The sequence below is a fragment of the Lygodium microphyllum genome, chromosome 3 (genome assembly GCF_053477565.2).
Source record: "Lygodium microphyllum isolate KBCC chromosome 3, Lygodium_microphyllum_v1.1.10, whole genome shotgun sequence".
NCBI lineage: Eukaryota > Viridiplantae > Streptophyta > Polypodiopsida > Schizaeales > Lygodiaceae > Lygodium > Lygodium microphyllum.
The window spans coordinates 66,371,387-66,385,532 of record NC_141137.1 but is presented as its reverse complement, the minus strand read 5'-3'; the positions used below and the strand labels follow the sequence as shown (position 1 = coordinate 66,385,532).

Here is a 14,146-nt window from a genome sequence, read left to right as displayed (position 1 = left end):
TTAGGACCCTCTTGGTCGATTCGTGATTCTGGAAATAATTTATGAGGGAGAAGTTTTGTGGCTTGTAGGTGTGTATTCTCCTTCTATTGCAAGGAAACGTATTCAGCTTTGGGATGACCTGCACTCCTTTGCCATGGTCTGTCAAGGCTTTGTAATGGGTGATTTTAATGCATCTGTATCCGGGGATTAGGCGACTTCTCTGCATTCGGTTATGGATGGTCCTGAGCGATAGGCTCGGGATTCTCTTGCAGCAGTGTCTTTGAAACAGGACATGTGGTCCTGGATGTATCCATCACAAGCTGGATATACTTATCGTTCTTTTGAGCATCCAAATACCTAGGACAGACTGGATAGGATCTACATTTAATAGAGTGATTTTTTTCTTCCTGTAGTCATTGATATGTGGGTGGAAAGATAGCATGTTTTGTCAGATCATTACCTTTTGGTCTTGGAAATGAGCCACAGACATCTTCATGCATTTAAGGCTCTCTTTGCTTGTTTGCCTCTTCATTTTAATCAATCTTTTCTGCAACACAACCAAATTTTGGAAGGTGTTCAGCAACTAATAGCTTCTTTTAGCTCGAGGGTCCTATCTGGAGGGATGGAAGCATGGGCAGTTTTCAAGAATAATGTGCGAGCGTTATCCCGACAATATGGTATTCATCATGCTTTCTCTTTTCGAGCTGAATTGCAGCATGTCCAATCTTTATTAGCCCATTCCTTGTCTTTGTGTCAGACTGGGGATTCCAATGATGACTTGCTCACATGCATGGAATGGTTGAAAGGCAGGTTCAATCTCTTTAGGAAGAGGAGTATGCAAAATACAAAATGATGGCCAGAGCCAAAGCTTTACACGATAATAATTGTCAAACTCATCAATTTTTGCCTCGTCTGCATAAAAAATATACCCAAGAAAATATTGTGCGCTTAAAGGATGGTCAAGGTGTTATGGTGACTAATCCTACCTCCATCATTGGGATGAGTGTTGACTTTTATAGGTCCTTGTTGGGTTCGCAAGAGATTCTTTCCAATGCTGTTCTCTCTGCTCGAAGATATATTTGTGACCTGGTTAGTAATCAGTTCAAACCAGAATGGGTGAACTTAATGGAGGTTGATATTTCAGAAGATGAAGTGGAAGAAGTGCTGTCCCACTTGCCTTGAAGGAAAAGTCTTGACTGGGATGGACTTTCTAATGAGCTGTTTTCAGCCCATGTGGAATTGCTTAAGGACCCATTAACTTGCCTGTGTTAGTAAGTATGGAATTATGGTATGATGCCTTCATATTGGAAGATTGCTTTCATTAGGTTGTTGCCCAAGGTTCCCTCTCCAACCTCTTTGAAACAATGGAGACCCATTTATGTTATGGGGCCGTTCTATAAAATCTTTTCCAAAATTATTGCCAACAGATTGCAGAAAGTATTTCCAAACCTCGTTCATCCATGTCAATACGGTTTCATTAAAGGTCGGAATATAGTGCACAACATTTTGAATGTTCAACTAGGAATTGACTATGCCAAAGCTTCTGGCTAGCAGGTTGTTATCCTTCAGCTGGATACTGAGAAGACATTTGATCATGTTAGTTGGTCATTTTTGCAGCAATTAATGTCTACAATGGGTTTTGGCCCCCATATGATTTCTCTAGTTGATACCATTAGTTAGGGTGTTGTGGCTCGTATTGCTCTTAATGGAGGGATTATGGAGGAAATTGCCTTATCTCGGTCTCTTCGGCAAGGCTGTCCTCTCAACCCTTGGTTGTTTGCTTTGGTAACTCACCTGATACTCTCATTATTGGATAAGTTGGCAGCTCAAGGTGAGATAGTTGGCTTATCTCTTCCTTGTGGTGAGCAGCTTGTGAGTCAATCTTTGGCAGATGATTCTTTTATGTTCCTCGAGGCTGATTGCACTAATGTTAATTGGGCAATGGTGGCGTGGAATCTTTTTGCTTTGGCATCGGGTCTTCATATTAATAATAAAAGATCTACCCTTCTCTCCTGTACGGAGAATGATTTGTAGGCCTTGGGCTGGAATGGAATTGTGATCTTAAGGGGCAATATAACTAGACACTTGGGATATCCTATTGGTGTGGAGGTAGCTCCCCGCGCCTTGCTGGATTGGATGGCCCCTCTTGATTCATAACAGATTCATGTACTGAAAATCTTAGAGCTGGCTTCTACATGTCAGATTAAAAGTTGCTAAATGCATTATGATTAGTACGATTTCGTTCTTTCTGCCATTGCTTCCTTGGACTAAGAAGTCCCTTTTGGAATTGGTTCAGCCTATCAGATTCATACTGTGGAAAGAGAAAGGCAATCGCTTGGGTTAGGTATGGATTTTGTGGTAGCATGTGACTACTCCAAAAAGGATGGGGGGTGTAGCTTTGTTGGATGTTAATTTGCATATGGTCGCTTTGAGGCTATCCCTTTTGCAGTCTCTATGTATTCAAAGTCATCCTTGGTCAGATGTTGCTAAATTATTCATAGAAAAGACAGGCATCTCTCATGGTAGCACGGTTATTCATGCTTCATGGTGGCATGTGCTTAATTCCACGAGGCCTTTTAAGGCCTCCTAGTCTTTTCCCCTTTCTCATTTGATTGCATCCTGGCAAGAGATTCTACGTTTTGCAGTTTGGCATAAAGAGGAAAATTCGTTGCAAGGAGAAGTACTGCTAGCTTCCTCAAGGTTGTTGGATTGGCGTATAAAGATTTGCAGCGAGACAAGTTTAATCGGATGGCTGAGTTGGGGTTAAAGACAATCCTTGACGGTGTCATTCTTGAGCAGCCCCGTCTTTATTCTTTCAGGTGTATTCATCAATACTTTAGGGTGCCTCGTGCATATAGTGGCATTTGGTTATCCATACAGGATAGTCTTCAGAGGTTCTCTCCTTTGCCTGCGTTACAGCCATGGTATCCATGGCGTGATTGGATGTTTGTGCTTTCTGACGATTTGGAGAGAAGGTCAGCTAATCAGATATATCATCAGATGGTGGAAGCCAAGAGATGGGTCACTAGGAAAGTTAATAAATTATGGCATCTTTGGGATAGCAAAAAGAAGTGGCGGAAAAGATTTATCCAACTTTGGAAGTCTAAGGTTCCGTATCAGTGTAAAGTGTTCATGTGGAGGTTTCTTATTGGGGGTCTTCCCACGGGAGATGTGCTCCATGCTCGAAAGATCTTTGCAGGTTGTGTTTTCTGCACTACATGTGATAAGACATTGCTTCACCTCTTTGTCTCTTGCCCTGTTGCTCGACACATCTGGTTTTTTAATTTCCTGAGTGTGGTCCTCTACGTCTCAACACCACATACTGGCTCGTTCGTGGATTATGTGAAATATGTCCTCTATGTCTTTTTTTCATTCATATTATTCCTACCTTTTCCATTTCCTTAGATGGATAGCCCTGTGGCATATATGGCATATATGGAATGCCTTCATTTTTAATTCAACATCGAGCATCCATGGACATGTGGCCCATGTGCGTGGTTTAGTGCTATGGAAAATCTCTTCTATGATGTCAGCTGACCTGGTTCTTCCGGATATTGCTGCTCCCTGGCTAGCTATTGTTCGCTCTACCCGAGCTGTCCTTTCTGTGTGATTTATTAGTGCTACTCATGTAATAGGTTGTTCTGATAGCGTGCTGGCTTCTATATAGTTGCTTCCTTTTTGTTTCTTTGGCCTGAAGGCGTGATGTAGATATCTGCACAGAGAGAGTTTATGTCTTTTATTGCTGACATGATGGTCTGTTGTAAATATTTACTACTTAATTCAATTATCTTCACAAAGAGAGAGAGAGAGAGAGAGAGAGAGAGAGAGAGAGAGATCGTGACATGAGTAGCTTTCACCCCTCATTGATGATGTCCATGGTTGGCAAGAGGTGCAATGGAAAAGGGAAAAACGCCAAATGTTGTTTAGAACAGGATCCTTGGAGGATACACAAAATGCCCTGCGCACCTATATGTGTGTCATAAGGATAAGCCTTTGTCCCAAGATGCTAGTGTTGCATCTTTGAGCATGAAGGCAAGCTCTAATCCCAAGGCTCGACAAGAGTCATTACATGTGCCTCTTAAGCATCTAGCCTTTGACAAGCATGGTAAGGTCATTACTCCATGGGACCGCAGATACTTGCACTGTACCAATGTGGCCTATGAGACAAAATCCAGAGTACATCCATGTCTAATGTCATCTCATCAGTAAGGTAAAGATAGCATTACAAATAAGTGGGTGGCCTATGAAACAATACTGAAAATAACTATACAATGGGACTATACTAGGGTTGAACCATGTGTAGTGTTGTTCCATCGATAGAAAAGAAAAGGAAAGGAAAGGAGAACTAGATCTGATAGAACCATATACAAAAGTGTAGTGGAGACTATGGGCTGTAACTGATCTCAAAATCTGCACATGATCTCAGCTACGATGCGGTCCCTTGTTGCTTCACTGATATGCCTAGTGGTGAGTCTTCGATGTCTCGTGATAATGGCTCTAATCCGACAATGGTGTGGCCTCCTCGGACATGGTCTTCGTAGACGGGGTCGTTGTGCTCGACGAAGGGGAATGGCTCTATCCAATGTGACTCCACAGTGTGGCTTGTAAGGTGTCTGGCGAGGTGGCTCTATCTCTGCTAGGCTGGTAGTGTCAGTAGGGTTGGCTGGTAGAGAGAGAGAGAGAGAGAGAGAGAGAGAGAGAGAGAGAGAGAGAGAGAGAGAGAGAGAGAGAGAGAGAGAATCGTCTCCATAGGCATCTCCCTCACGTTGTGCATCCCCATCAGTATGGATTCATCAAGGGTAGAAATGATTTGCACAATGTGCTGAATGTACAGATGAGTATTGACTATGCAAAGCATTCCAATCAAGAGATGGTCTTGCTTTAGTTAGATTTGGAAAAAGCTTTTAACTTCTTAGAATAGTCTTTTATTGTGGAACTTATGCATGCAATAGGCTTTGGACCACACATGTCTCATTTGATATACACTATTAGCAATGACGCTTTTTCGCAGGTTATACTGACTTGTGGTGTCATTGAACCCTTCGCCCTTGCATGCTCCACCAAACAAGGTTGTACTTGGAGTCCTCAGTTTTCTGCCTTGGTGATCCATTGAGTCCTCACTATGTTATCCCACCTAGTGGATACTAGACAATTGGTTGGCTTATCCCTTCCTTTTGGTTTGTACTTTGTTGGCTAATCATTGCTTATTGATACTTTCATGATCGTGAAAGTAGAAAGGGATGGTTTTCACAAGCTGTTGGATGTTTGGAACCTATTTGTGCATCCTTATTGCCTTCGTATTAATGCCTTAAAATCCTCCCTCATCAATTGTACTAAATCAAACTTGTAGACATTGGAATGGCAGGACGTGGTAATACCCTGTGACATTGTCACCAGCTGTCTAGCGTATCCTTTGTGTATTGATATTCAGCTGAAGTACTTGTTAGAATGGATTTTGCACAAATTGAAGGTTAAGTTTGTTTATTGGAAATCTCAGGCCTGGCCATTCCATGTTTATCTCAAAGTCACATAGACTATCATGTTACCTGTGCTTAACTTATTTTTGCCATTTCTGCCCTGGACTACCACTACCTTGAATGATCTTACTAGGCACATTCGTTTTATGCTCTGGAAAATGGACCTGCTCCATGCAAGTATTTCTTGGATGGATGTTTGCTCCCCAAAAAGCGTGGGACGGGAAGCTATTCTCGATTCTGAGACTTGTACAGTGGCTCTTTGTTGGTCACTTTTTTGAAGCTATGTGGACTGATCATCACCCTTGGGTCATTGTTATCCATTTCTTTTTGGAAGATGGAGGATGTGTGCATGGTAATACTACCATTTGGGACTCATGGTGGCACATCCTAAACACAGCAGGTCAGTTCTTCATATCTTGCTCGCTCTTGGTATATCATTTGGTATGCTCGTGGAAGCTTGTTCTGCACAAAGTGCAATGGCACCCAGTGGAGGATCGTTTGGATGCTAACTCTTTCCAAATGGAATTGTTGGCTGTGTCAAGGCTACTCTCTTGGAATGGGATAGTTCAAGGGTTTTGACTTTGATGACATCCCAAATAATTACTAAGTCACTCTTGGGTGTTGGTAAGATTACCCCAGATTGACACATTGTAGCTGCAACATTCTGACTTGTTTTATTTCTTGCATTGGATTGGACTTTAGTCCTTCTGGCGTACAATAAATGCTTTCATGAATCATCTTCCACTCTTATCTCTTGAATTCATGGTTGAATTGGTCACTTTGGAGGCCTCTTGTGTTAGGTGACTTCTATGGTATCAGCAGGGGTTGTCATTTGTGATATGGCTGATCCATGGTTAGAGATTATTTGCATAACTTTAATCATTATTACTGTGTGGCCGGTGCAGGACACTCTTACTATTCAGGGGCTTCAACAAGTTTTTTCGGAGTGGTGAATTGCTTTCACATGCTTGCCAAATGCCCACTTGTACATATGATCATTCTTTAGTTTTAGTAACCTTTTGTGAAAAAAAAAGTGAGACGATTTGAAAACTTAAATTTTTGAAGTGAAAATTCACTTGCAGGAAAAGGGGTTCCTACCACATCCTCACAACAGGATGGGGTATATAAGGGATGTCTCCTCTTGTGATGCTTCCAACAAGCTTGTTGCGTTGAGATCAATGTCCTTAAATCATAGTAATCCTAGTTGTGGCAGTAAAGGTCTCTTCATAGTCTCAATTTTAAAGGCTTGTCCACATGTGAGAGAGCAGTAACAAGCTTCATCAAGCCATGGATGGGGTGAGTTATGCTAGTGGATTTCAAGCCCATGCAGACAGATCCCAGCAACCAAAGAGTCTTACATTGACACTTTCCAATCCTTCAGTCTGTCCATTTCATTTAGATGAGGGATAGATCATTGTGGCTGCAGAGTGTCTTTGTCTTTCTCCGTAAGGGTCTAGAATGCATACCCAGCCTATACCTTTGGCAAAGTGTGATCACTTGTGTATCATCAAATGCATCATAGATATTTTTGAGGCCTCAATTTTAGACAAAGCGTAAGTCTTTATTACAGCTTGTTGTACCTATGATTTATCAATAATTGCACTGGTCTGGAGAACATTTTTGCTGATGCAGTGAAGCATTCTTCTTGATATGTTTCTCTTGTTTTGTTCAATATGGAGATTTCCTGTTGCCTTTCTGTTGTTCACACTTTGGATATTTACACCATTTGGAGTTTATATTGGTGAAGTTTTACTGGCTTTTGATTGCAGGGAACACCCTAGCTGAAATAGCGAGTGAAAAAGCTGGGATTTTTAAGGTATCAGATCTTTCCGAATGCTCCTTGCCATGATAATTATGACACATTGCCTATTTCTAGGCAATCATTATGCTGCATCATGCAATTTTAGAACTTGTTTGGGCTAATTTAGGTTTATTAGTGACTATGTGTGGTCTCTTGAAGGCAGGTGTGCCTGCTTTTTCTGTTCCTCAGCAGCCTGAAGCAATGGAGGTACTCCAGAGAAAAGCTGAATCTCTGTCGGTAATGTAGCTGCTTTCTCGAAATAAATGGTTTGATCTTTTTAGTTGAGTAGGAGTCTTGAAGTTCATTCTGAATATGTTTCCTGCAGATACCATTCAGTGTGGCACCAGCCTTAGAGACATACGTAACAGATCATATACAGCTTGGCCTGGAGGGAGAACACCAGCGTGTCAATGCAGCACTTGCTGTGGCCTTGTGCTCTTCATGGGAAAAAAGTCATGGAGCATTGCAGAACATGGCCTTGCTAGAGCAAGTTAGTAGCATAACCTTGCAGCCTTTTGATATTGCACATTCAGTTACTGTGTATTTCTAGCTAGTTAGAATTTAGCAGTTTTGCTTGAGAAAGTTGCTTTACATACAAAACAAGAGAATTGTTGGATATTGTTCTTGTTGTTCATTGTGATGAGTCTGAAAGACTGAAGTTGTCAAAAGCTAGGAGCTTTATACATTGTAATTCCTATATTCTAATTGTTATTTAATGAAACTCATAGGGAAGGTTGCCTGAAGCATATCTTCATGGACTTGCAACGACTTCATGGCCTGGCAGGGGCCAGATTATTCATGATGTTACTCAGAGATATGAAAACATCAGTGGGCAAACTATTTCCAGTGTAGAGAGTGCAGGAGCAGTAACATTTTTCTTAGATGGGGCACACAGTCCAGAGAGTATGGAAGCATGTGCAAAGTGGTTTACATCTGCTGTTACTTTGACAGAGGAAAGGAATAAAGATGGAAGAGGCACCAGTGGAGGCCATAAAATAGTGTTAAATGGAAGTGAAGGTTGTGTCAATAATGGGGACTCAGCAAGGACTTCCAAACGAGCCTTACAAAGTCAAAAGGTTGGTCAAAATGGCTACTGCCATGTTTTAACAAATACAGATTCTGGTCATTGATTCTCCCGTCTCAATGTGTTGTACAGGTTCTGCTTTTTAACTGCATGCCTAAACGGGATCCTGAGCTTCTTCTGCAACATCTTGTAAATACTTTCAATCAAAATGGTGAGATGAACCTTTCCGAAAATAATTCAGCAATATAAGTTTAGTCCTTTGCTAAGATTTATTACAAAAAAGGAGGTTATAGGTGTCATAGGTCGTTGTGAGACATAAAGTGTTGAACTATGCCTTCAAATGATAAGGTCAGCACATGCCAGCTCCTCCTTTTGAACATGCTAAATACAAAAGCTGAGTAGATCCAGTAGAGTGTTTATGTCATTTGAACTAAACCGAAGGAAAAGGAAGGCTATAGGTACACAACTGTTTTTCCAGAGAAGAGAGAAATTCTGTTAATAAATCTTCTCGGGACAAAGTATCCCAAGGCAAAGTACATGTGTACAGTAAAGTCCTGTAAGGGAATTCCAAAATAAAAAGTATGGAGGGGGAAGTCTATTACAAAGTGTGCTTGAATAACCAGTTGGGAGTTCTGTAGGGCCATACCATACGCGGCTGACAGTGAAAGAAGGTGCAAGAATCCTAGGTCCTGATAAAAGAATCTCTCCTCCTTACAGTCTCGAAGCTTCCTTTTATCCTCTCTCATCTCCCACAGAAAATATGAACAATCTCTATCTAAATCCTGGAGAGAAGTCTTTGCAGTGGATATGTCCAATAGATCTGTAGTATGACTGCATCCGACGGTCCATGTGTACCAGGCAATGATGCTGGCTGTGAGCTCCCATCTATGACAATGTCCTTGAGCCGGAAGTCCACAGTGTTTGTGAGAAATTTGGCATGATGATCTTGCTCACAAGCTGCTCTAAGACAAAATAAGCACGACATGACTGTAGATCCTTGTATCCACAGGCTGGGCCTCCATCTGTGACAGTTCCCCATGTCATGATCATAGACTTTAGAGTGCCATGAAACCATCCTAAGGACTCTCCTCTGTAACTCTTGAGCTCTAGGGCAATGTGCCATGAAGCCATCCTAAGGGCATCTAGCACAAGGAACAACATCTCTGCCACAGCAAAAGCATGTACCAACTGCTAAACTCTGGTGTGCTAGTAACCATAGAAAGAGGGAAAATTTTCCAGGTCTAAAACCATCCCTTAATCTCCTCAGAAAGTCAGCAAGGAAGGGCAGTGATATGCCCCTTGCAGTCTAATGCTGAGATTTCACTACATCATTCTGATCCTGCTCATCCAGATCTGCCTCCCCAATCTAGTGATGTATCCAAAAATGGGACATCCCTAGGTGGATAGGTAGACATCTTGAAACAGAACAGGACTGTTTACATGACTCACATTCTTGATTACTTCAGAGCCAACAGAAAATGAGAGACTGAAAGCTTACCTAAACAGCTGAACTTTTATTGAGAGATTTGAATCTCTGTGATGATACCAGACATCTATTTCTGGCACTTACTGTTCGACATTTCTGTAAGCTTGATCTGGCTGTTGGCCATTACAGCTCTGTGGTTAGCGTACAAGCATGACTTATTGAGTGCTTTTATTCTCTGAAATTTGCAGTACATCACACATAACAAAATACTGATTTTGTGAATTTTTTTGTCCCTGCAGGTCTTCACATAAGCATGGCCCTTTTCGTACCAACATTTTCTAGCACTAAGTCAATTGACACACGCACTGTGGCAGAAATTTATTCTAATTCTATGGAGACAACACCAGATTTGTCATGGCAGAAGATACTGCAAAACATTTGGGAATCCCTTCAACCAGGGACTCATAAAGGTATGATTCTGAGGTACACTTGTAAGGGTAATATTTTTCTTTTCCTAGGATTTTTTGTTTTGTTTTAGTAACATTAAAATATGTTACAAGCATAATGGATACAAATGGTTTTAGCACACCCTCAGCTAGTTAATCATTCTACAACGTTGCTGGTGCATATACAAAATGTGCCTAAAGAAGTGGGGTTTTCCATGCTTCCAATGGAAACAGAAGTTTACTGGTGTGGGAAATTCTCTATCACATAAACTTGAGGATCCCCAGACCTGATATCCTGTCCTAGCATCAGGGTTGTTAGGTACAAAAGGTACGATACGGTACGGTATGATAAAATACGGTACTAATTGGTACCTTATGATTTTATATGGTACGGTACGATATTAGTACGAAAACAAAAAACAAAAACTTCCATGCTTCCAATGGAAACGGAAGTTTACTGGTGTGGGAAATTCTCTATCACATAAACTTGAGGATCCCCAGACCTGATATCCTGTCCTAGCATCAGGGTTGTTAGGTACAAAAGGTACGATACGGTACGGTATGATAAAATACGGTACTAACTGGTACCTTATGATTTTATATGGTACGGTACGATATTAGTACGAAAAAAAAAACAAAAACTTGGTTATTTTGGATTATAGATAATAGAACACATGTTTAGAGCTAAAATAGCAATGTCACTTGAGTTAATAGGATGAATACATGAGGATAACAAGGAAAAATCTCATGCTCAACATGTGCAATGCACTACTAGAAGATAGATGGGAGTGTATATGTAATACATCAAAGAACAAAGCAAAGTTTAGGGTGGATGGACAAATAGGCTCTTCATTCTTTTGTGTTTGTGTGTGAGACGAGAGAGAGAGAGAGAGAGAGAGAGATCTTGGAATTGCATACTCATCTTGGAAGGAGAGAGAGAGAGAGAGAGAAAGGGAGTGGGTGAGAGAGACTTGGAATTATGATAATAAACATAAGGCTTAGGAGTTGGAAGATATTGTATGGTCTAGTCTTTAGAGGCCAAAAATAGCTTTTTTTTAAATGAAATGGTACGGATACGTACGGTACGGTATGAACCGTACGGAATGAACTAGTTCGTACGTAGTACGAATGCAACTATGCCTAGCATTGCCTGAGGATATATAGAAAACTGGGCATGCACAGGATTGATGGGTGATAGAATTATCAATGACTGATCAATACTGCTCTTTCAAGCTTTAAGACTGGTGATAAGACCCCATCTTTAGGAACAAGGAATGGGACCATGGCCACTGCTAGGGTGTCTGAATCCTGGGAATGTGGGAAGTTGAAGGTGAACATCCTCTAACATGTGGAGATTTGTCACCATGTATTGAAAATAAGGGAAAGTCTCAGAAAAAGGCATCATATTGGGACCTTGTTGCTCAAATCAGATCATTTATTCTATAAGGTGTTGTGCTGCATATGAAAAGCAATATACTGTGTCTTGTGAAATTTGGGCACAGTTTTCTAGCCTCTATGACCCTATGACATCGTGCTACTTTGGAGACTGATTGAATACACGGCAGATTTCCTTATTATAGACTACATAAAAAAGGTGGAGCAACTTCAAAGTGAGATCTCTTCCTTTTGTTGGAGGTATGATCTAAGTCAGATCTTCTTGGACAAGCTGCCCCTCAATAACCAATTCTCATTTTCACTATTGACAAATTTCTCTCCATGCAGGATGCAGTGAAAATAATGTCACAAAGTGTTAATAACTGACAGCTAGAAGATGCCTTTTAGAATCCATTTGGGCAGTTGAAGATGATGGGGATGCGTTTCGGTTTAACCAGTGTTGTTGCCTCTTTGATTGGGGTGATGAGCAAGATATTCAGAGTGAGTTTTTTGTCAATATTTTCTTGGATGACATTTTGGTTTATAATTCCTCCAAGCAAGAAACATATGGACAACTGAGCTCCTAGTATGCTACAAGCTCTAGAGCAAGAGATAACAGGAGCACCTGAGCTCCTAGTATGCTACAAGCTCTAAATGAAGTGATACAAGGAGGAGTAACTGCATAGGTAAGATCTGTTATCTCCATTACATCCTATATACAGTAGTCACATGCATGGTCCCCACCAAGGTGGAGTCACCCTGCATTGGCTTTTTCAGATGAACTTAGACCTGCCTGGATCTTACAATTTTGCCTTCCTCTTTTTGGTCGACTATGCCGAAGAGACTAGCCCCTTACAGTGACTTCTGAGAGTCCTTTTCCTCTTTTCTCAACTGTGAAAGCAGTTTTTTAAATAGTAAATTGCTGCTGCCTGATCTGAACAAACCTGTGGTTAGTTCGGATTCCTGCAAGATAGGTGGGCCAATAGAGTGATACATAGGCATGCATTGTTTTAAGGTTATCCAGAATATAAAGAAGTTTAGATGGCTCAATTATTTGACTCACATTGAGCTCATATGTGATATGAACAAAATTTGAATCATAAGTACTAAGTGGCTAAAAAAGTTAGTCATTTTTGCAAAATGTCACTAAATGCGAAAATCACTAAATTGGGGTGGGGTGTGTATCTTGCTTTTGGGGGGGCGTCACTTGGCCGGCCCCTTTACCATAGTGGTACCATTACTTATTTTTTTGGGATTCTTTCCATGTCAGCTTATCAGTGAAGCTGATCCCTCCCTTTGTTGCAGAGTTAACAACACCAACAGAGTATTGCCAAGAGAGACTGTACGATGGGTGTGTTATGGGTTCTTCAAGTGCCGTCATGCCTTCCCTTCCGGCAGCTCTTAGCTGGCTAAGACATCGGGCTTCAGAGAATTCTGTCCATATTCAGGTGTGCATTTTGTTTGACAGAATGGAAGGTTGTTCTTTCTTCAAGTATAAGCATTGAACATTTGACCTATTTGGCAGGTTTTAGTGACCGGCTCTTTATACCTCGTCGGTGATCTCCTTAAGTTACTTACTCAAAGTCAAGAATCAGGAAGCTCATTATAAAGTAAAGCCAGTTACTGTTTATTGCTGTCCTGCTCTTGGCTGTCACGATGTAAAACATCAAAATTTATTCAAAAAGACTTCTCAAAATAAGAAAGCGTTGTAAGAATGCAAAGAGAGCTTTCGTCAAGGCTCCAAGTTTTGGAAAGCGTTTCTTTACACTCTCGTTAGTTGTGGTCGATTTCTCAGACCACATGTACCATAGCATTTTTCTTGAAAGCAGATACAGGGCCATTAATAGCACTCCTAATGCTCTTCCCAAAAGTTTGGACTGGTAGTGTGTTTGGTCTGCCTTAATCAGAAAGGTTGGTTTGTGTGTTTTATGGTTGGTATCTATGAATGATGTGTGACGACTGTTTCACATTATAGCAGGCTATGGCACAGTGACGTTGTAAGAATCCATCCTGGATTGTTCTCCTGGGAAGCAAGAGTAGCTCATGAACTTTTTGCTTTGATATAGTGGCACCCTTGATCCTTGGCAAGAGCCAGGCTGGATCAAGGATCCTAAGAGTGGCCCAATGAATTCGACCTGTCGAAGAAGTGGAGCAATCCGGGTAGAGACGCAGGAGCTGCATACACAAAAAATTAACCATACGTGCCCATCCCATGATGATCAATCGTGATCAGATTCACATGATGCACGCTTGTAATGAATAGCCAGTCTTCATACCGTGTCAAGAGATGATAATCAGTCCTTGACAAGCTTGAATCATGCGAAATTTGAGCAATCTTTGCAAGATTGTGAGACGTGAAGGACTAATTAAACCAGACATCTGAATTGTAAATTCAGGAGTGAACAGTACCTTTTACCTTGATCTGGATACCGTGGATGTCATCCTGCCAGCCTAACCTCAACGCTAGAGAAGAGTTTTTGTTTTACATCCTCAAAAGTCTACTGGGGCTTCGAGATGGAGACTCTTCGAGACACTAGTTCTGCCTGTTTATCTCCAGTGTTATCAAGTTACACCAACACACTTCTGTGCCACGATCACTGTCACTACGTGACTTTATTC

At 41.2% G+C, this 14,146-nt stretch overlaps 1 protein-coding gene across 2 annotated transcripts in view; it reads left to right on the top strand.

The window, feature by feature from the left end:
• Positions 1-13,786, top strand: part of LOC148038445 (folylpolyglutamate synthase-like) — a 157,983-nt gene extending 144,197 nt beyond the window's left edge. For both annotated transcript variants that reach the window (XM_087672168.1, XM_087672161.1), the window contains exons 8-15: positions 7,226-7,272; positions 7,417-7,494; positions 7,583-7,747; positions 7,986-8,333; positions 8,414-8,492; positions 10,007-10,177; positions 12,833-12,975; positions 13,053-13,786. In XM_087672168.1, coding sequence (XP_087528294.1) covers positions 7,226-7,272; positions 7,417-7,494; positions 7,583-7,747; positions 7,986-8,333; positions 8,414-8,492; positions 10,007-10,177; positions 12,833-12,975; positions 13,053-13,136 — 1,115 coding nt within the window. In that variant the 3' untranslated portion in view covers positions 13,137-13,786. The remainder of the gene's footprint in view (positions 1-7,225; positions 7,273-7,416; positions 7,495-7,582; positions 7,748-7,985; positions 8,334-8,413; positions 8,493-10,006; positions 10,178-12,832; positions 12,976-13,052) is intronic.
• The last annotated feature ends 360 nt before the right edge of the window (positions 13,787-14,146 follow it).